Source organism: Mycteria americana, chromosome 10, assembly GCF_035582795.1.
Source record: "Mycteria americana isolate JAX WOST 10 ecotype Jacksonville Zoo and Gardens chromosome 10, USCA_MyAme_1.0, whole genome shotgun sequence".
NCBI lineage: Eukaryota > Metazoa > Chordata > Aves > Ciconiiformes > Ciconiidae > Mycteria > Mycteria americana.
This window is the reverse complement of record NC_134374.1, coordinates 10,704,331-10,726,602: the sequence shown is the minus strand read 5'-3', so window position 1 is coordinate 10,726,602 and position 22,272 is coordinate 10,704,331. Positions and strand designations below refer to the sequence as shown.

At 44.7% G+C, this 22,272-nt stretch overlaps 1 protein-coding gene across 4 annotated transcripts in view; it reads left to right on the top strand.

The window, feature by feature from the left end:
- Nucleotides 1–12,644, top strand: part of LOC142415282 (ubiquitin carboxyl-terminal hydrolase 12-like) — a 32,317-nt gene extending 19,673 nt beyond the window's left edge. For 3 of the 4 annotated variants that reach the window (XM_075513407.1, XM_075513409.1, XM_075513410.1), the window contains 5 exons: nt 1,203–1,279; nt 2,163–2,246; nt 2,905–3,102; nt 5,087–5,165; nt 10,272–12,643. In XM_075513407.1, coding sequence (XP_075369522.1) covers nt 1,203–1,279; nt 2,163–2,246; nt 2,905–3,102; nt 5,087–5,165; nt 10,272–10,373 — 540 coding nt within the window. In that variant the 3' untranslated portion in view covers nt 10,374–12,643. Of the gene's footprint in view, nt 1–1,202; nt 1,280–2,162; nt 2,247–2,904; nt 3,103–5,086; nt 5,166–10,271 lie in introns of all 4 variants that reach the window. The other variant, XM_075513408.1, reaches the window with a different exon arrangement.
- Nucleotides 12,645–22,272: the final 9,628 nt, after the last annotated feature.

The window sequence follows — 22,272 nt, the reverse complement described above, 5'->3', positions numbered from 1 at the left end:
CAAAACCTCTTAGATTTTTCACAGGTTCTGGATCATTTTCCCTAATACTAAGCACACTTTTTCATTTATTAGGATAGATGAAATTGCACTCTCTCTATTAAAATATGGAGCATAGCCTATTTTATGACTGTATCACCTCTATGTTCAAACCAATACTCATTAAGGTATGTTTCTCAGAAAAAGCGTAGTGTTTTTTCTGTTCCTCCTCCCTGTTTCCATCAAGGCAGTCTGCACCTGGCTGATATAAGCTGCCTTTTTGTCTTCGTGTTATTTCCTGTGTCAGTGACTGATAGTTTATGTTGTGTTTCTACATGAGAGTTGCTCGCTATTTATTTAACTCTGGGATTAACTGAATTTCTTGAACTGGAAGTCTGTGCTTCTTGGTGCTGGTCCATAGCCACTCTACTTGAAAGCAAAAGAGGTGCACAAAGTCTAGAATTAGAAGAACCACACCATCTTCAGACCAGGAATTTGTAGTTAGCCATGTGCTATGTCTGATTTAATATTTCTAAAAAAATGAAAACCCAGATGGAGAGAGGAAAAAAAAAAGAAGTGATTACAACTGAAATGACTGTTCTTGGCATTTTAAATCTAAAATTATGGCTATATGGTGAGTAGAAGCTCTAAAAATGACATTAATAAGATTCTGTCTCAAGAACTTTGAAATTAAATGTGACTGTTCCACAAATGGAAAGATGGTTTTCCTAACTGCTAACCCATTTAATTGAAAACCCATCTGCCTGTTTCTGCATTTCCTATAAGTATTTACTGTTAAACTCTGAAATGCAGCAGAAAGCTGTATCAGTCTACAAAGCAGTGGAATACAGTTAAAGCTTCTCCAGCTCTGAGAGCTCTGAGTGGTTAAAAACTTGGTTTTGCCAGTGAAGTAAGGAGATGTGTCTTGAAGTCTCAAGGGGGAGAGATGTTTTGCAAGAAAGGTTTTTGGGTTTGGTTTTTTTTGTGGTTTTTTTCCTGGGTTTGGGCGCTTTTTTTTTAATATTCCTCTCTGGATTGTAACAACACATCAGATTATTTCTTCAGTTTTAGTTTACCTCAAGAAAGGGCCTCTCTGTGTACGTATATTTATTTTTTATCACGAAGGTCTCTACTTGCAACGAGGACGTTGCACCATTCCAGAAATGGTTAAAAGAAATCTGCCAGTTCTAAACTGTTATGAAATATTTCTTCTTATTTTTTTCAAGGTTAGTAGCAAAGATGAGGACTTTCTGGATCTATCGGTTGATGTGGAACAAAATACGTCAATTACACACTGTCTAAGGTAAATGAAAATATTTGTGAATGGAAAAAATACCTGCCCTTGGTCAGAAGGAAAGAGCCTAGCTTAGCTGCTCTATTGTGCAACAGTTGTAGGCTTTGACTTACATTAAAATATGTTCTGTTCAGAGTGCTGGTCATTTTATCTTTATCGTGGCTTTTTGAAGCTGCTAGTTTCTTAGCGGTTTTTAGTAGTTAATGCGTATGATGATTTCTTAGTGATATGTGAGATTGATTTTCGCTTTCTTTTATGGGGATTTTAATTTGTTACATCATATAGTCAGGTTTTATCAAAGCTAAACATGGTATGTTTGGTTTCATAATAAATTCTTGTTTATTTTAATATTGTTATTGCATTTCAGTTGTCTGGTCCTGATGTTTGTGATCAGAGGTTTTTTGGCTGATAGAAATTTGCTCCATGTATTTGACTGCTAGATCCAAGGCTTATCAGCTGCTAGGATACTGCAAGTTGCATATAGCATCTGGCTTTTTAATAGCTGATAATGGATATATAATTGCTAGGAGTTGAAAGCTAATCCAGACTTTGGCTAGTCAGTGGCTAATGGCTATAAGTCTTAACGTTTAATGTCCGCCACCAGAGAAAACGTGGAGTGGCTACCTCTGGAAACAAAACGCAATCACCTTATTGCTGTTTATTACCTATCGTGTTTGACTCCTGCCCAGAAAGTACGCAGTTAATACTTGAGGGTGTAATGTCCAGATTTTTCCAGCTGAACATTGGTACTACATCCCAAGACTGGGACAGATACACCTAAAATGTGTTTGAGAGGTATGAGTGATACGAGTAAGAGGAATTTCATCTTCTGTATGTACTTTGGGTTTTTTCAGCGTTATTCACTTACCTGACTTGTCTTTAATTTCTACAGAGGGTTTAGTAATACTGAAACTCTATGCAGTGAATATAAATACTATTGTGAGCAGTGCCGCAGTAAACAGGAAGCACAGAAGAGGTAAGCTTCAAATATTCAGGCTAATGTAAATGTTCTCTTAAAATGGGTAGCTGTTGGAAAAATACACCTTGTGAATTCAGTAAAAAGAAAATGTAAGACTGTTTAGGTCTGTGGTTGGTGGGGAAGGGAGTAATGAAAAGTGGAGAGACCAAGGAACTTTGTGGCAACCTTATCAGAGAGAAATGAAGAGATTAATTTTGTTTCCTCCCAGAAGAGCTTATATCTGGTGCTTCCAGACATTCGCATTTTCCCCAGTTAGCATTAATCAGCTTAAAGCCACTGAAAACCGTCCCATCTGCTTTCACTATGAATAGTGTATACGAAAATCTTATTTCTCACCTCAAACTTGGTCACAGCCAGAGCAGCAAGACAGACTTATTCCATCTATTTCTTCCCATTGATGTGATGAAAAATTGATGTTTTCAACATAGATAGTTGTCCTGCATTCAGATGTCAGTTGTGTAGTTAATATTTCACAATAAATATTGCCTATTCTCACTGGAATATACATGAGAGAAGCAGCCTTTTGCAAATCTTCATCAACATTTTAGATGCCTTTTAAGAAGCTTCTTCATATTGAAACTGTTCTTGAACAAAGCTTTGTTTTAGGTGATCTGCTAATACCTTGTTCTTTGTTTAACATATTTTTGTGGTTCAGAATGAGAGTGAAAAAGTTGCCCATGATTCTAGCTCTGCACTTAAAAAGGTTCAAATACATGGACCAGCTGCATCGATACACCAAACTCTCCTACCGTGTAGTCTTTCCCTTGGAGCTCCGGCTCTTTAACACTTCAGGAGATGCTACAAATCCTGACCGAATGTATGACCTTGTGGCTGTAGTTGTTCACTGTGGCAGGTATGTTGGGTTTGTGCTTTCTGGACCTTAAATGCCTTTTCTTAGGAGGAGTCTGTCACCCATATGCCATTTTATAGCAGTACCGTGGCTGACAATATGGGAGCATGCTAAGCAGCGTCAGAGCTAGTTGTCTGAAAGTTTGTTGTGTTTTTTTTTTAATGTTTCGGTCTTTTTTTACTACTTTTTTTACCGTTTTAAATTTTGCTTTCTGAGTACACAGGTTTGCTCTTTTATCAGCTTTCAAATATGGCAGCAATTCAGACAAGGTGTTTCTTTACGCTGCAGCAAAGTAACAGCAGTCTTTAAAAAAACAAAAACAACCCACCCCCAACCCTACTTTCTAGGAAAGCTAAATGAAATAAAAACAAATCTTGGAAAAACACATACTAAGTAGAATTAAGTTACAGTTCTCATGTTGCTACTTGCTAAACCATTAAAGTTTTTTTAGAAGCTGGTGCCACCACGTGGAATAAACTGTGTACTGCTGATTTTTTAAAGTATCCTTATTCTCTTTATGAAATTTTTGTTCTTGTAGTGGTTTTAATTCTGTTTTCAAAAGCAAAGCAGAAAAATTTTTGAGCACTTTCAGGAAAAAAGCAGTCATGGAAGGCAAAAAATATTTATAACTGCCTTCTGGAAGTGTGAGTTTTAAAGTAATAAGTTATTACAGCACACAAATGTTTTGAAACATCTTTGTGAGGAGCAAGACAATATAATCAACACACTAATACTGCATAGATTTAGTATAAATAAACTCATATAATTCTAGGTTATTCTGTTGTAGCACAGTTGTGCTATTTTTTATTTATTTTTATCATTTGAAGATCTCATCCTATGCATTTTCTTCTGTAGATTCTTAATTTGCTATACCTATAACTACACTTACATGTTTTAACAATGGTGATTAATAATTTAGATGTATTAAATGGCTTTGCTTTTTCTTCTCAAACGTGTTGTCTTATATGGAGCTTTTAGGAGTCATGTGACTCTTCTGGTTTCAGTTCTTACTAGGAACTTACAAAAGAGTTAAGATAAACTATATTCGCGTTCTCAGAACTTGTTTTACATATTTTGCCCTTATAGTTTTACTTTTCATTTAGTTGCTCCAAACAAAAACGTTTCATTCTGTGACAGGTTGTGTGGTTATGTTTATCAGTAATTCTGGAACGACTGGAGAAGTACTTTCTTTTGCCTAAAGCTGATAGGAATATAGGTTGTTTTAAAGCCTTATGTAGATGCTAAGTAAAAAGTAAAGCCAGAGGGGTAAACAAATATTTTTTTTTTTCCACTGTGTGCCTGGACTGCTCTCTCAGAATTTCTGGTTAGTAGATTGATAGCTCGTAGTTTTCCATCCATATAGCATATTATCCCAAACCGCTACCTTTTCAGGGCGATCTGCCTGCCTTTACTTTTTCAGATCCATCTCCCTTTGAATTAGGTCATTTTGTTGGCCCTTCCCTTCAAGGTAAGCATTCAGGATATAGGTGATAGAATCGGACTGGGAAACTGCCCCTGGAAAACTGGGAACAGCAGTTGCAGAAAGCCTGGCTGCAGTCAGCCATAGGCTAAACCACACTAAGAATTAAAAAAAAAAAAAAAAATCTCCTGTGCAAATAAAATACTTCAGACAGTTATTAAAGTTTTTGAAGAGCGGTCAGAATACTCAGCAGTGGTGAATGCGACAAAACAGTGATTGAAGTAACTGGCTTTTAATTTTGTTTTTTGAAATATATGACTATCTAAAATATTTATGAAATAGGGTATTTTGAATATATTGTATTTAGCAAGTAGCAAAGACAGAAATTTTAATTTAAACAATTTGGCAAAATCTAAGAACCTAAACAATGTGATGAGTGGTATTAGACAACATTAAGAGCTGGGAAATCTAACTCTGCCAGTAATAGCTAGAATCATGTGGGAGAGCAGTGGTCCTGTCTTGGTAGGCACAAGAGTAATAAGTCTTCAATCCTTTTTTTTCTGGCAGTGGTCCAAATCGTGGACATTATATCACCATTGTGAAGAGCCATGGCTTTTGGTTGCTGTTTGATGATGACATTGTAGAGGTAGGTCTGCTTTTACATGGTGAAAACAAGTGTAGACAGCATCACTCTCCAGCTCTGTTTTTATGTCTGGGATTTGCTTTTGCACTTGTGAAAGTATTTCATCAAAACATGTGCTCAGAATAATTCTGGATGTTTCAGAAGTAAACTTCAGCATTTTTGTGCATCTCCTATAGATGTAGTGTGGAGAAGGGCAAACCAACACGAGGGCTGTAGTGACACCTCAGACATGGCGTGGTGTGTACCCGTTCAGGCTGAAATACCACAATTGTCTTATTCAAGATCTGAAATGCTCTTATTTCAGCCCACTTTTTGGGCTCCTTTTTGTTACTAACTCGCTTTGTGCTAGTTGCGTTTCATTGCTGCGTTTAAGCACTTCTAACCTTTTTTTGTAGGCAGTTTTCCCCAACAAATTGAAGTGTAGAAAAACTGTAAAAAAAGACTTGGGAGACTGTAGTAAGGTCCTGAGGGTATACAAAGATGTGTGGGCTATTGGGGATAACGTTTAAACAGTCTGCTCAAGCAAATTTTTCCTTAACTTTTCTACTAACATATCTGTAAAGACTAATATCCAAAATATTTGTATATCCATGTATTTCATGTAATTATTAAGCAAATATCAAATAGTAGAACAAATACCACGGTAGAACTGCTTTTTGTAAAGATGAAAATGTACTGTTTGCCTCTGAGATCTCATGGTCAAGGTTAAGGCCTGATGCTAAGTGTCTAAATAGATGCAGCAAAATCCTTGCTTCTGTTGATACAAAGATGATGTAGTACATTCTCCAATTTTTTTTTTTTTTTTAATCTTTGCTTAGCTTCGAGCATCAGGGGTGACTTTCTGGTGATTTGGATAGCTTGTATGACTATGAACAGTTGCCTTTCTCCCATTATTATATTTTCAGGGGTATTTTCCTCTGTTTCTGTCATGGCTGAAGTATGTAACTGTGACAGCTAATTTTGGAAATAGTGTTCACTTCAATATTTTTAAATGCAAATATTCACTGTCTTTTCCATCCAGGAGATAAACTTTACATTTTAAAAGTAGCTGTAAAATAACCATCTTGTTGTTCTATATTTGTTTTCTATCAGTCACTTCTATGTTGTATCTTAGCTTTTAGGTCAAAATGGAATTTTTTTTATCTGCAAACACTGTTGGCACTTATAGATGTGCCAAAACATAGCTTTTAAATATGCGCTGTCTGTTATTGGACAATAAATTCAAGGAGCTGTCACAATTAAGCCAGAATGTAGTTCCTCTCTCCTGGAGAGATGCTTTTTTTTTTCCTCTGAGTTGCTTTTCTAACTTTAATCATGGCTTTCTTTTTTTAAGTTCATCTTCTTTTACAGAGGTTATCTAAAATGCTGTAAAAATAAAGCTCTTTGATCTGAAATTTCTACTTTTTGTGTTTTCCATGGTTCTTTGAGTTTTCACTTGTCTTGATTAGGATTAGCAATGTAGCCCCCTCCTGTAGCACTACCTCTGCCCCAGCTGTGGATCCAGAAGTTTTGCGATTCCTTTTCCTGCTAGAAGACTCTCCCTGGCTGGCGTTTGCATGTGTTATTTGTTTTCTGTGAAATTTAGGTTTTGTTTTTCCTACTGGTGGAGGGCATGAAAAATTGCATGAGTCATTTGAGATCATTGGCCCTTTCTGATGAACGGTTGCTCCTTGACCTGCTTTGAAGAGCGTAGCGTAAGGATTCCTGCAGGGTTTGCCCCAGAGGATCTCTTCGCTGACTATCCATTGTAGCTGCTCCTGCCTTCTAAGTGCGTGATTAACGTGAAGCTTACATCTTGCCTCCCTCTGTCTAGGAAGTACCACCCTTTCTCTTTCCTTGACCTTCTAGAACTCACCTGAATTTCTGGCGATTCAGTGATCAGGGAGAACAGGATAGTGGAGACTGCTTTTCCTTTGCTGATGCTACAGGATGCTGGAGGAAGTAGCTGCGGTTTTACTCATCTGTTCTCTCTCCCCACTTAGTCATCAGCTCTTGAGAATTAGTTCCTTGCTAGTGCTGTGGGCTATTCACTGAAAAAGTGAAGTCAAGCCGCAACTACTTTTGTCAGCTCCGTCTGCCGCCTAAAGAGATTTAAATATCTACTCTGAACTTGACCAAGTAGTATTTTCAGACTGCTTGTGATTGGCCTTAAGGTGACACCACAGGAAATAAATTGCGATGTATGACATTACAGAGGTTGTCCTCAAAAACAGAGTGGCAAAAAAAACCCAAAGCCCCTAAAATGTGAATTCTGCACAAGTTCTGGTTTTAGGGCTAACCACAGGAGCCTTCTGCTCTTCAGAGACTCTAAGAACATGAAAGCAGATTTTTAAAATTTATTTTTTTTTTTTTCAGTTTTGGAGACTTAACATTCTAGGTGTGAACTGGCTACATAACAAAACAGGTATTAGTCAGCAGAGTTCAGAAGATAAGTCCAAAGCCCTTGTACCTGTATACAGATATTGCAACTGAAAGAGAACACAGGAGAAAGCTTTTTTTCCCCTTAAATACAGTTAAAAAGATTTGTTGCATTTTTGGCAAGTGATATGAATTAATAGCTCTGAACTGTCAATAGGAAGTAGTTTATCCTTATTGCCCACTAAATGTCAGAAGTGGTGAAGTCATATTTATTTATCTATTTGGATTTGGTTGGAAGGCCAACTTTCAATTAAACTGAAGACAGATGATAACCAAACAGACTACAGCATATCTGAAAAGCAACTGCATCATATCCAGGAGGCAAATCAGTCCAAACGGGATACTGCGCCAAGCAAAATTAATTGAGAAACCTGAGTAAATGATCTCTGGCTAATTTGGCATGTTGTCATTAGAGCAGCTAAGTGATACATCACAGCGACGATGTTTATCTGAAACAGAGAGGGAGAAGTGTCCACCCAGGGAGTTCTCCAAATTGAGAAAAGGGGGAGAATGATTGTATATCTTTGCTTAAATATTTGTTCAGAGATTTGCAGCATTCGGTTGAATGCTGTGAATGGTATGGAAGAAAAGGATTTGGTTTGGAGAACCAGAATAGTTGTCTGGAAATGAGCAAAGGATATTTGAGCTCAGTTAACAGTAAAAATGATCTTAATGCCAGGTGAGGCTGCAGAATCCTAAAAGTAGTTGTGAAACCATCAACTGGTTGTTACTGTAAAGCTGCAACTGGGTAAAACTTTGCTGTCCACAATGTATGTGATCAACTAAGGATGGGACAAATAGAGTCTATATAATCCTCTTTCAGTTCCACTGTGTCTTCTGTGGTAGTGAAATTAAAAAAGGAAGTCAGTTTTGCCGTGATAAAACTAAAAATATCTGTAGGATGAATTAATCTATATTAAATGTTTGAGTTGCATTCAAAATGAGTAGTGGAAATAGACTTGATTGCATGGCAAGTTAGTTGGCACTTAAAACATGTTTGAGCTGTCTGCTAAATATATTACAAGGACTGAAGAATGTTCTTTTGCTATTTTTTCTGTTAAGATGTGTATCTAACAGTTTGTAGTAGACGTTATGTTAATAAATTGTGTGAAAATGCAAAAGCCCTCAGTAGGGTATTTCAGCTTCTCTGAAGTCCTTGAATGGAGAAGAGAGAAAGACAAAACATCTGTTTGGGGTTTTTTTTTTCCCCCTATTTTTTTTTAATGGAAAGTGTTTAACAAAACTATTCAAGGGAGAACTTCTGCAGTTCTGTCCTGCAGTTGATGCATCTTCTGGAAACTTACTGACTATGTCTGTTTTTCTTGTGCTTCGAAAAGGCTGGGAAAAGGATGGCCTAAACTTGCAGGTTGTTTGGCAGTGCCACTTAGAGAAGCCCGTGCTTTTGTGTTTGCTGGTGATGCTAAAGTCTGTTCAGTGAGCAATGATTTAGCATACTGCCAGAGGGATTCTGTGGCTGAGGAGGCTCCTTGATGGAGCCATAGCATGGTCCCTTTCTTTTAAAATGTAAGCACAAATTGCTCTCCGCTGTTCCCTCTCACGATCAAAGCAGGTGTTCAACCCAGAGCCTCTGTATTCTTGTATTTCTTTGCTTCCTCCACTTTATTCCTTGGGGAATAAAGGGAAACTTTAGGCTAGTCTCCCTTTGGTCCTCCACAACAGATTCAGGCTACTTCAGCCTCTCATCTCTGTCGATCCAGAGTCCTAAAGGTATTTTAAAATACTAAAACACAGTGGAGTGCTGAGTAACACAGGTCACTGGGAGTATTTTATTTCAGTGTTTTGGTCTCTACGCTTGCTCTCTGCTGACTGCAGCATCAAATTCAGTAATTTGAAGCCAATCGTTCTCAGGAGCGGGATCAAGACTGTAGAACTTGCATCTTTAAAAGCCCTTTAAAATGCCCTACAGGCCTTGCTGGTGGGAGTATAAAATGAAAAACTGCTTTTCTGCACATAGTTCACAACTTCAAGTATAAGCAGACCATTTAATTCTATTAACATGGCAAATCATTTATTTCTCTTAAAACACAACCCTTGTGTTAATATTCCAGTAGGCATTGTACCAGCAAATCCTAAGGAAGGAAAGCTCTCATAAGACTAGAAGATCATAATCAGATGAGATCCACAGATTTCATGGTATAATTACCAGTAGCACTTGCAGGGCTTCTCTACTTAAGAGGGTCACAAGAAGCTTAAAATCTGGAGTTATTTTAGCTGAATGGTAAATCTGCTCAAGGTGGTCCTTATGTACTCCCAACTGTACAAAAATCTTCTTTGCTGATCGTGACTGCTTGTTTTTCATTTACATTACAATATAGTCAGAAAAGGTAACACCAGTCTGAATGAGAAAGCAAATATAAAAATGACATGTACTCTTTAAAGGATACATTTTCATGGATCCCTTTTTTTGTAGTCCAGCTTAAGAGTGCACCACTTCTGAGAGGTTTATTATTTCATCTTGATTTCCTTTTTTTCAGTAGTGAATGAGGTAATAAGTGGAAAAAATGTTTTGTTGTATTTGGTTGAATTCAATGATATTGAAATACTGTTGTATTAATACTGCGTGGCTTTCCAGCATTGGCCCCAAGAACTGAAAATAATGCTTTGTCTGGGAAAGGGATTCTTAGGGTGGTGTTTTGACTGACGCTAATTATAGCTCTCATTAATTTTCAGAAAATTGATGCCCAGGCCATTGAAGAATTCTATGGGTTAACATCAGACATTTCCAAAAACTCAGAATCTGGATATATCCTCTTCTACCAGTCAAGAGACTAAGGCAAAAGATACGTGTATACAAATAAAAGAAAAAAGGGATCAAGATACGTCCAAATGGAACATATTTGTGACAGCAGAAGCAGTTCCTCGTTGCTGTAGGACCAGGACAGATCCAGCAGGGCGAATAAAGGTTTCTCCCTGCCGTTTTGTGGAGGATTAGTGCTGACTGCCGTAACAAGAAGAGCTTTTGTTCCAGTTTTCTTTCTGGGCTTTTTTTACGTGCTATCTTCCAAAATCTGTGTTACCTCTACTTGAAACCTGGCTGCTTATTTGTTCATGAACTGAAGAAGAGATTTAAAGTAGCACTGTAGAATTTTTACCATTTAATGTTGGCCTGAGGCTATACCTTGGTTTCTACCATCGTCGTTTTTCTGTATTTTAGCAGAATGATTTCAATATTCAGTGTCAGCTGAAGGCATATTTTAGGATATGAACAGCAGCTGGTTGCTGGATATTTTTGGTGACTCAGACTTGAGAAGCAGTACAAAGCTAAGACATATTGGAAATGTCAAGTCTGTAATTTTTATAAAAAAACAGACAAAAAACTCTCTCTGCAGCATTGTAAATTTCCCCATTATGCATTATCTTGGTTTTAGATAACACTAACAGCACTGCTTCTTTTTATATTTTTATTTTTACTGCTCTGTTTCTTCTTCAGAAGGTATAGAACTTTGTCCATATTCAACCTAGTCTTTTGTGCGTTTTTCTTTTGAAGCAGAAGTTTTGACTCAAAGCCACATTGCTGCAGATTTAAGGGGAGCAGACAAGCAGTTACCTTTTGAAGAATACGTCTGGCAACCAGTTGCTGTAGCAAGTTTGAAGTTACAGCATTTCTTGGAGCTATTGCGTAAACCAAAAGTGCCCTCATTCTGAAACAGGATCTGTTCAACATTTCATTCAATACCTAGCAAACTGATGCAACTAGCATTTTGAATCTATGCTAATACACAGAAACAGCACTAATGGTGAAGGGTTGACCAAGGGAAGCATTATTCATGTAACTAATCCCGTTGTTCTTAGTCTTCAAGATAATGAACAAGTAAGAAGGAAAACAAACCAACTAACCCAGACATTACCTTGCTAAGTGTTCCTCATCATCTGTTGGTAATGTTTGTGTCGATCTGGGAATCATAACACCCCCCTAAAAATGCTTCTGATTGTTTTACCTCTATAGGCCTTGCTTAACAGGGGAAATTGTTAGTCTTTTGAAGACTGAAATTAAGTAATTATCCGTTACGTGTGTATATATTATAATCTCAAGGATAACTAGAAAGAAAAGACTAAGGAAGTTTGTAAGAAATCTCAGAAAATCTTCTGTAATTTTCTTTTCGAAAAGTCCTGTTGCCGTGCCAAAGCTTGTCGCAGCTGGCTCTAAACTACCAGTGGAAATGACTATTTCCTTTCTTCATCTTGTTAGGTATCACAAGAGCTGTCCTCTGTGTGGTTGTTCCCAGCACAGCCGTTCATGGTATATACCAGTGATTGTTGTTCTTGAGGACATTTAACTTATGCAATTCTGTGGCTTGTACAGCATATAACATATTTTACCAAAATACCGTCCTCAGGAGAACAGCATTTCACAAACAGTTTCTTGTGGTGGCTGTATGTATCCGTTTCTTCTTATCATGACCAGAAACGTAATGTTAGCAATTAACGCCTGTCTTCAAAATGCAAATTAATCATTACCATTGTATTCCAACTGGTTACAGGTTCCATTCTCCAGCCACATCTCCTCTTCCAGAAGATAAAATATGGACATTGGGTTTTTTAATTATTTTTTATTATACAGAGTACTGTCATTTTAAGAGACATATTCAATAACAGCAAACGTTCTTGTCATCTTGTTCCTATTGTGTGAAAATTGTTCCTGGCTAAGAGTCTTCTCCCCGTGTTCACACACAAGCTGTGAGTCCTCTCCTGGTGGCGCTACCAGAAGCCTGTCATCACTAAGTCTTGCAAAAAAATTTAAAAAAGAGAGCACTGAGTTAAAAATAATCTAAACAGTAAATACAAAAATTAATGTAGTACACTAGACATGTATTTTGTATATCTGGCGATACGTTTTTACAAATAAAATACCTGACTGAGAGATAATATTGAAAGATATATACTATAGATTAAAAACTGTTAAAAGTGCACTTTTGCTACAGATTTATAAGGAGACTAAAAGGAATTAAATTGGAAGAGAATGGTGTGATGTTACTTCTGTATAATAAATGACCCCACCTGTCTCCAATAAAGGTCATGTATGATCAAAAGCACATGGCCCAAATGCTTTTCCTTGAATTTCAATCCGAGGCAGGAATAAAAGTAAGTGGTTAGTCGCTCGCTCTCTCTGGCTTTGCCCTCCATGCTGGCTGGCTGAGGGATTCTGACCCCGCTGTATTTGCATGCATATAACCTGTGCATAAGCGGTTTAAACCAAGAGACATGAATAATTTGGTGTCGTAGATTATAGCTGATGTGCTGGTAAGCTGAGGAGAGGTTACCCTGGGCCTTTTCCCCTGACACCCATCCCACTGCTGGTTTTCCTTCATCTGTCCATCATCCCCTGTAGCTCTGCCGATGCCTTTCCTTGGGATTTCCTTTTTCCTTCTCCCTCTTTCACCCCTTGCTGTCGGACTCCATAAGACTTTGTTGCAAGTATTATCTGACTGATCTGGAACAGAGGCGTTTAAAAGCAAAAATAGTACCATATGCTTGGAGCTGTTCAGGTTCATTGCGGGACAGGTCTTCATTTCTGTGTCGTTGTCTGGAGTTCACTTTTAGAAGGGGAAAATTTGATCAAAGGCTCCACCTGTGAGTAGGAATTCATGGGACTAGGTCAGAACGCAATAGAAGCAAATGAGATTCGAAAATGACAGCTGCTCTGTACAAACACATTTTAAATCCAAAATAGGGTCTGCTCTGTGTCCTGCTGGGTCACACATTCGCAATAAATAAATGGAGCTCATTTTAATTCTAGTGAACGTGAGTTTGACTTTCAGTCACTTTAGAAGGAGTATTACCCAGAATTAATTTTGTCGAGGGCAAACGACCAAAATCGGAACGTCCGAAAGCAACGTGGGTTTAGCTTTGAGTACCAGTAAGGCAGGATCGATACTAGGATTTGGGGGCTAGTCTTGTCACTTCAGGTCTTCTCCAGGATGTAGCACTGGAGTGAGGCTGAAGACCATCCCACGATTATTATTTCTCTCTGCTAACCAGCAGCCGAAGCAAAATGCAATCTGCGCCGCTATTTTACTTCCAGTTCAACAGATCCTACAGTTCGTTTGTGGAGAGGCTCTGCCCTAAAGACTTCAGAAACAGAGGTTGTTTACGAATTGGTGTTTGTGCTTGGCATGTTCTAGTTACCAGCAGGAGCTTTTAAAGTCACCATGCCAGCTCAGTTTAGGATATGTTTAAAACAAATCATATTTGATTGGTACAAGAAAGAAAATAGACTAACAAAGGCCCCTGAGACAAGTAAAACCTTCCCGTTGTAGTCCTCGGCATTCATCAAAAGGAAACAATCCCCTGAAACGTCGTTAATTCTCAACATGTAAAGTCCTGCTAGGATTTGCTGTTGTTGCACTAATTAACCTTCGGGCTACTTCTGTCTGCTTCCCTCCTGCTCCTGCAAAATCAGTCCTATCTACAGAATTTGCTTCCAGCCTGCTTTGTTTGGTTCCTGAAAGCGGCAGCCGAACGGGATTAGATGTCTCTAAGCGATAGTTCGGAGTACGCAAGGTTGAAAACGAAGCCGTATCGGTAGGATAGCGCGAGGGTCATCTTGGCCTTTCATTCTGAAGGCAATGCTTTGCAGAGGAAAATGGTTTGATCCTTTCTACCATCGGGCTGCTCGTTTTCACTAACTCGCCTTTGTGTCAGCGTGCGTGTGGAGGGGATGCCTGCTGGCTCCGTCACGTCTGGGAAAGCTGCTTTTGTGTTTAAAGCAGAACCAAGCAGCCCTAGGCCAGGGTGAGGATCTCGCTGCTAGAGGCTGTATGTACAACAGCGTCTGTAGCAGCGGTAGGGCTGGCGGCGCGGACCGCAGAGCATCGTAGGTCCCTGGGCGGCCTGAGCTCCTGCCTCCCTGCTCGGGCTCTTACTGGTGTGGAGAGCACACCGGTTAGAGCACAAGGCTGATGGGGAGCGGCTGAGGACCTGGGGTTGTTCAGCCTGGAGAAAAGGAGGCTGAGGGGAGACCTCATCGCTCTCTACAACTGCCTGAAAGGAGGCTGTAGAGAGGTGGGGTCGGTCTCTTCTCCCAGGTAACAAGTGATGGGACAAGAGGAAATGGCCTCAAGTTGCGCCAGGGGAGGTTTAGACTGGATATGAGGAAATTTTACTTCACTGAAAGGGTTATCAAGCACTGGAACAGGCTGCCCAGGGAAGTGGTGGAGTCCCCATCCCTGGATGTATTTAAAAGCCGTTTGGCTGAGGTGCTTAGGGACATGGTGTAGTGGTGGGCTTGGCAGTGTTAGGTTTACTGTTGGACTTGATCTTAAAGGTCTTTTCCAACCTATATGATTCTGTGATTCTGTGCTATACGTTTCTGTGAACCTGTTGCGGTGCGTGCAATGTTTCTGCACTGTACCTGGCAGGAGAGGGAAAGCCCTGGAAAGGAAGGACGAACTACACAGATGTTGTTTGGGTTGCTAACGATGAGCACGTTTAGCAGCTGTCAGTTGTTTGAAAAGCTCCTTAATACAAATAACAAACACAAGTACAAACCACTGCAGTGCTTCTCAGCGCTTCAGCCACGTACTTAATTGTTTTCCCCCTTCATCTTTATCAGAAACAGTACAATCTTCTGTATTTTTGCCCAGAAACTACTAAAACATGCGTAAGATTATGAAAATCTGACTTTAGGACCTTGTCGTAGGAGGATTGGTTACCTCCTGCAAAGCTTTTGCTTGAAAAGAAAGTGTAACGAGGTCAGCTGGGCCTGGAGAGGTGCACCATGACGTTTGAGGAGGTGAGAGATGGCCAGCCCCGTTTCCCGCTGCGGTCCCCGAAAGGAAAGGGGTAACGGAGGGAGCAGCAGAATTGCTGAATGCCGTTCAGGGGCTGGTGTCTTAGCTGCCTCCCAAAGGAGATGAAGGAGGAGTGAGCTGCCAGGGGACTCCGGCGAGGGAGAGCATGAGGCTGCTGCGCTGCCGTGATGTGGAACGTGCCAATTCTGGATGAAAACGAAGAGTCTCCAGCAGCTGCGGTCGGTAACTCGTCCCTTCGTCAGGGTCCCGCGTGCCGTGCCAGGGTATGTTTGTCTGTGGAAGTGGATCTGGGACATGGGAGATGACGGGTGTAGGAACAGATGCCCTCTGAGACCCACGTCGCATGATGGGGACTGGACCCATGAGCCAGTGTCAGCTTGGACAGGGAGTGACGCACAGGGGCCTTGAAATAGAGGATAGCTTAGAAACCCCAAGAGGAGGAGTTGGACCTGAAGGGCAAAGCTAAGAAAGGATTTATGAAGGCCTTAAAATATCAGAGCCCCCAAAGTATTACTCTAGATACGTTGGCCCAGATTTATTGAGGGCAAAATGCTTTTGATGTCACGCTGCTGAGAAACGTCGTCTGCACCTAGATCCAGCCTCCGGGAGCTGCGCCAAAGCCGGGGCATGCAGTGGAGGCACAGGTTATACTGCAATTTGCTTAAAAAAATTTCAGATAGTCCCAGCTGGGTCTTCCCTGGTGATTTCCAAGTCACAGGCAGTGTACAAGAGAAAGCCTGCAAAGGAAGAGGAGAAGGGCAAGGATGGGGGCTGAGAGCTGCGTTCGGAGTTGGGAACGTCCCTGCATCTACCCAGCGTTCATTTATTTTTCAAGATGTTTTTTATCTGGAGTGTAGCTGCGTTAGCCAAATATATTGTGTGAGGAATATAGAGGTGGAAGGAGACATTTTCTTGGCTTTAAGGCCTGGACTTAAAAGGGAGAAGCTAAGAGGAGCTCCAGCTGGCCGGCTAGGGTGGACCTCAGACTGCTAGAGACCACCAGACCACGGCCATGGGTGAAGATAAGGTCAAATGCGGCTGAAGCTATTTCTTCTGTCTACCCCTAGGTATAGACACAAAAGAAAATAGCAGGCAGTTTTCAGCAGGAGCTGAATAACTTTGTAATTAGGTATCCTAATTAGCACTCTCTTAGTGCATTTGTTTCCTTCCGTGAGGAGCAGCCTGCATCTACTGCAACAAGTCACTGCAGCGCTGTAAAGCAGAGAGCAGGGACTGTGCCGTGAAGAAATGGAGGGAGGGAAGGGACGGCCCGAAGGAAGGGAAACCACGTCTGGAAGCTCTGCTGTGCGAGCCGTCTGTGCCCAGAGGCAGCTGGGAGCAGAGGGTTGGTATCTCAGAGGTCTTTGTGGGACAGACCCCCGTCAAAGCCAGCAGGAAAGATGTATTTGGCCAGGAACCTCGTGTCGGTGTCAGCACGGATGTCAGACCTTGCGAGACCGCCTCGTCTTGACTCGTCTGCATCCCCTACAATTGGGGGTTGTTGTTCCTTTTTCTCGTAGCGATGGGCGATTTGAAATAGGCTCAGTATTTTGAAAGCATCAGGTCTGCAGCAGCGTCTTTGCAGGTCGTGGGGACTCCGCGTGTTCGGGGGGCTGTTGCAGGTGGAAAGGCTCATCTCAGCAGCACATCCCTGCGTCACGGACGGTCCCTCAGCAACGAAACCCCTGTGGCTGTAATTGGGGCACCATCAAGTTACCATGTGTTTTTCAAGTCCGAGCCACCCCTCTAGGTCCCCCTTCCCCGTAACCTGGACAAGCCAAGGTAAAAGACATCAGGGCCAAAAGATTGCTCTGTTACAAAACCCCTCCGCGTCCCTTCGCTTCCACCCTCGTACCAGCAAACCCTCAGCTCCTCCCCGGCAAGGGCGCAGCGAATTGCATCACGTGCTGGTGATGGGGAAAAAGTGTTATTCTTGGCAATCCTTTCCAAGTTATCTCTCTTTTTTTTTTTTAACGTTAAACTGTTCATTTTCAGATTTTGAGTCACAATATTTCTCCAAGTGAAAGGCCACGAGTTTGGAAAAAATCCAGTTTATTCCTTCAAAATTCTTTGCCATCGCTTCAGCATAAAAGAGCCAAACCACGCTGGTACCTGCTGCCGACGTGGATGGAGGAACGGCCTTGACACCTCCGTGCCCCTGCGCCAAGGGCACTCGCACCCTTCAAAGCCTCCCGCCAGGCGCTTGGGGTGTCCCCCGAAACGTGGGGACAAGTGCGGGGTAGCGAGGACCAGAGGGTGAGTCTTCAGGCCTGGAAGAGGCATTAAAGGATGTGTGAAGACAGAGCAAAATGGAAATATTTTCATTAACTTAGCCCTAAGGTCCAGTTAGGCAAAGAGTTGAATGGAGATTTTACCCTTATTTGCCTGGTTGCTCACGGGTGGTATAAAACTGAAGATAAACCTAGGTTTGAATTTTCGGGGCCTCTCGGTTTCTTTAGCCTGAGACCCGGCAGAAAGGCCAAGCTTTGGTTTTGCCAAAGTTTCCTATTCGTCCCCCAACAGGAGGAGGTTACTGGATTTGGGAAAACCAGTTTCTCCGCACCGTTTCTCCACAGTTTGAGCCAAGTGCTTCAACCGCAATGACGCGGGGACGGAAGGATTCCCAGGAGAGCTGGCAACCGCATTATCTCCTTCTAGAAATATCTTCCAACAAAACATAAAACCTCTCCGAAATAACCCATCTGAAAGAGCGGGATCCAATTTCGGGCTCTCCGGAGGCTGCAGCTCCGCTCTCGGCTGCAGCACGGGCGGTGGGTCACAGCTAAAGGGCGGTAATTAGAGCGGTGCCGCCTTCGGTCCCCGGGAGAGGCATCCTTCCTCGAAGCAACGCTGGCAACGAGATGAGCTTCGAGAAACCCGCTGTGTTAAAAGGGCTCTGCTGGGAGGGAGCGCGAACGAGAGCATCCTCTGCGGCACCGTCTGTAGGTGCGAGCGATGGGGGGAACGGGAAGGGAAAAATAGGAGGTTGGCAGGGAGGTGGCTTGACTTTTTGTTGTGGTTGCGTCCTTGCAGAGCAAGCCGTGGTTACGAGCATCTCGGTGACTCCCACCACCCCGGCCGCGGCTCCGAGCGTCCTTGCGCTGGGAGGAGCTGCGGGCTGCCCGGCGTGACTGGCAGGTGGCTCACGCATCTCTCCTCGAGCGCTGCCAAAGTTTAGTCCGTTCTCTGGGACTGCAAAGTGGCTCCTGAAGTTGGTTTGGTTTGGTTTTTTTTTTTTTTTCTTCCCAGGGAGGAAAAAAAAAAATTCACTTCCCCCTTCTCCTTCCCCGAGCGTGTTTAATCATTTGCCAGTTAGTCATACTCCTAAGAAAAGCAAACGTTGCGTGATGGTGAGTGACAGCTCCTGAAGAACTGGCACTAATTATATCTTGGCACTGAAAAAAATAACACATCAGGCTGGCGAATCTTGCTGGGAGGGAGCTGGCTCTCCTCCGAGCGCTCGTGCGAGCGGCTGGGATGCCCCAAAATCACCGACCAGCCGCTCTCCTGGCCCGCAGACGCCTTCTCCATCTCTCTACTGTAGGTTTAGGGACGATTAATGCCGCCTTGCTTTGGGTTTCATCCCATCCATCTCCACCCTGCTTTTCCTCCAAGCCTGGTGGGAAGCGTTTAGGGAGGTCTCCCTTCAACTTGTACGTCTTTGATGGATTCAAACTGCCGCTCGCCCCCTCGGCAGCCAACGCTCCCCGAGTCGGCACTGTCAGCTGCTGCCTTCCCCGGCGCTGCTCGAGCGGCGTCACCTCTTCCTCGGGTGCCGGGAGAAGCCGGGCATTTTCTTTTGCTGCCCTCGCTGCAACGTTACTCGAGGCTCGCTCAAAAGCTGTCGGCAGCACCCCGATGAGTCGGGAGCAGTAGATGGAGGGATGAGCTGGATGGTCCGGCTGGGGGATGTCCAGCCGGCTCCTGTTGTGTATTAACTCTCTTTTATTTATCCTGCTGAGGGGGTTGCGCTGCCCAGACACAGCTCTGCTCCCCTGCCAGGGTTTTGTCCCTTGCCAGAGCATCTGGGGTAGCCAAAACCCCCTGGTTTGGAGACATTTCTCCTAAGACGCTCCCTCCCGTCCCCCATGGCTGGGCAGCGGGGGCCAGGGGCCAGCACCCATCCCACTGCAGGACATCGGGAAGGTGAGCACTTGGCACCGGGACCGCGTCACGCTCCATGTGCTGCTGTGGGCACCAGGGTCACGCTCGCCTTGAAAGGTTTCGAGGATGAAAATACTGTAATTCGGGGAAAAAAAATGCCCCTGGTTTTGCCTGGTCGTGTAAGCGCAGTGGCAGGGAGAAAGGTGCTCACGGGCAGCTTCACACCTTGGGGTGCCTCTGCCGTGGCTGCCAGAGCGGCACGGGGACAGGCCCCAGCTGGGGGGTGGGTGTCCAGCCCACGAGGGACAGCTCCAAATCCGAAACAGCCCCAAAGGGCTGAGCCAGGCTGCTGTGGGGGGGCTCCTGCCGTGCCCTGGGCTCGCGGGGCAGCCTTGGCCCCACCTTTCATGGGTGCTCGGCAGACAAACCCTCGCTGCCGTCTGCTTCCCCTCCTCTTCCGCACTCGCTCAAGGTTTTAGCTGAGGCACCAGTTAATGCCGCAGCATCCATCTAGCACCGGACTGTGCACCGAGTAGCAGCTCTGACCCCGCTCAGAGCGTTCACCTCCCTATTGCCAGTTAAACAGAGACAGGCAATCCAAACAGTCTGTGCCTTGGGCTGAAATCCCCTATATTTCTCTAAATTTGCAGTGAGCCGGGGCTGGGGGTCCAGTCCCCAACCCCAACGCAGTGCCTGCGAGCGCAGGAGGGTGCGGGGATGCTCCCTGGAGGGCACGGGCTCCTCCCAGGGACCGGGATCGGGGCTGGGTTTATTTTTCCCAGTGTATCAGCGGTGTTTTTCCTGGATGGGGTTTTGTTTTCTTAAAAAGCCAAGCGGCTAAAAATAGCCCTCTGCTCGCTCGCCCGCCGTATCCCGGCGTGAAGCCGGCGGAGGCCGTGCGCGGGGCCGACCTTCAGAGCCGCAGCTCCGGCAGCGGGAGCGCAGCTGCCTCCTGCTTCCACCTCTGCAAGCTGCCTCTTGTGCTCGGCTATTTAAAGAACCTATTTTGCCTCTTGTGTGTCTCAAGAAACACCTGATGGGGAAAGCAGGGGGGGGAGGAGAATTTTTTTTTTTTCCTTGCTGAAATAGCCACCTGGCCACAGATGATCCCAAGCTCGGGGGATTTTGGATCAGATTTAACTACGCCCTGGGCTTTAATGATCATTTAGTTGCGTGGCCGTATAGCATCTCCCCCTCCCCACAGGACAGAGGGGACGTGGGCATGGCTGTCCCCTCTGGGGTGTGCGCCTTGGGGTGCAAGGACCCAGCGAGGCAGGATTTGAGGGTCAGGGACTCACTGAGGCAGGATCTGGGGGGGCTGGGACTCAACGAAGGGGGATTTGGGGGGCAGAGACTCACTGAGGCAGGATTTGGGATGCAGGGACCCAACAGGGCAGGATTTGGGGAATTCAGGCACAGAGTGAGGCAGATTTGGGGACAGACACCCATGAAGCAGATGGGGAAGTGCCTATCCCTTCCCAAAGGACAGAGTTTGGGGCTCTCTGGGGCAGTTTCAGCCGCAGCAGCCCCTGGCCCTGGGGACAGCAGGGTCCGCAGAGGAGGAGGATGGATGCAGGAGTGGCAACACACTGGGCTGAGTTAAGGGGATTCACCCGCATCCTCCTCCCCGAGGTGTCTGAAAACATTGCGGGGGGGTTGTGTGTAGCCCTAAGGTACGTACGGTGCATAAAACATAAAAATGACCTTGACAATCGTTTCTGCAGTTGGGACAGCAGGTAGCTGCTCTGGCACGTGGCCACCCGGCGATGCCCGGTATGGGTTTCACGAGGACGAACCCCACTGGGGCTGCTGGCACTGGGTGCTGGGTGCTGCAGGGTGCCCAGCGCTGCTGCCCGCGGCTCGGCAGCTCGCCCCTAGCCCTTGCTCTCTGCTTGCATCTCCGCAGCAATTTTCACCCGCGTAAACTGTGCCTGGAAATAAATCGTAGGCTGCAGAGCTGTGATGCCGGTTGTGCTTCTTCCTGCCTCCTTAATACCTCCCGGTTGTCTCTGCTGGGTCAGAGGCAGCAAGCGTGGGAGGAAAGGAGTGTCTCCCAGCAGAGGGGATGTCCCAGGTTTGCCCCCCGTACCCCCGTCGCTTGGCGCGGCTGGGAGGGGTGTCCCCCCATGCGGGGCGGCGATGCCCGGGCTGGGCATTGCGGGCAGGGACGGCCCGACCCAGCTTCCCGCTGAGCCCCAGAGGAAGCGGAACAGCACCCATCCCTGCGCCCGGGCGCCGGCAGCCGTATCGCACCAGCAGCATCACCGGGTCCCCGAGCCGCCGAGCCACGCGTGAGTCATGCCGCAGCTCAGCACATGCTGCCATCCCCGGCAGCCTGTTTGCAAACAAACAGAGAGGCTGAGAGCTGCCGTTTGGGAAGCGGCACGGCGGGACCCGGTGAGGGTAGGGGCCCCAGCAAGCCCCTGCAGCGGTTGCGCAGGGTTTGGGGTCTCTGCCCAAAGCCGCAGCCAGCACCACCACGGACCAACACGCCAAGGACGACAGCAAAATGTGGGTGCCTGCGCTGGTCCCCATGTTGCACCGGGGGTGAGACGGGTCGGGCAGACGGGGCTGGAGTGCTCGAAGCGCAGAGCCACGTCACCGCGCCCGTGGGGCCATCGCTTTACCAAATGCGTTTTTTCCCCATTGCATCTCCTCTGGTGACAGCCGCTCCCCCCGACGTCCCTGTCCCCGGCGCTGCTCCAGGACCAGCCGTGTTAGAGGTTTTCTCGTGTGGAGAAAAGCCGTGGGACCCACAAGGCTTGTGCCAAGCAGCCGATGGAGCAGAGAGGGTGACGGCCCGGTAATTCCCCCTC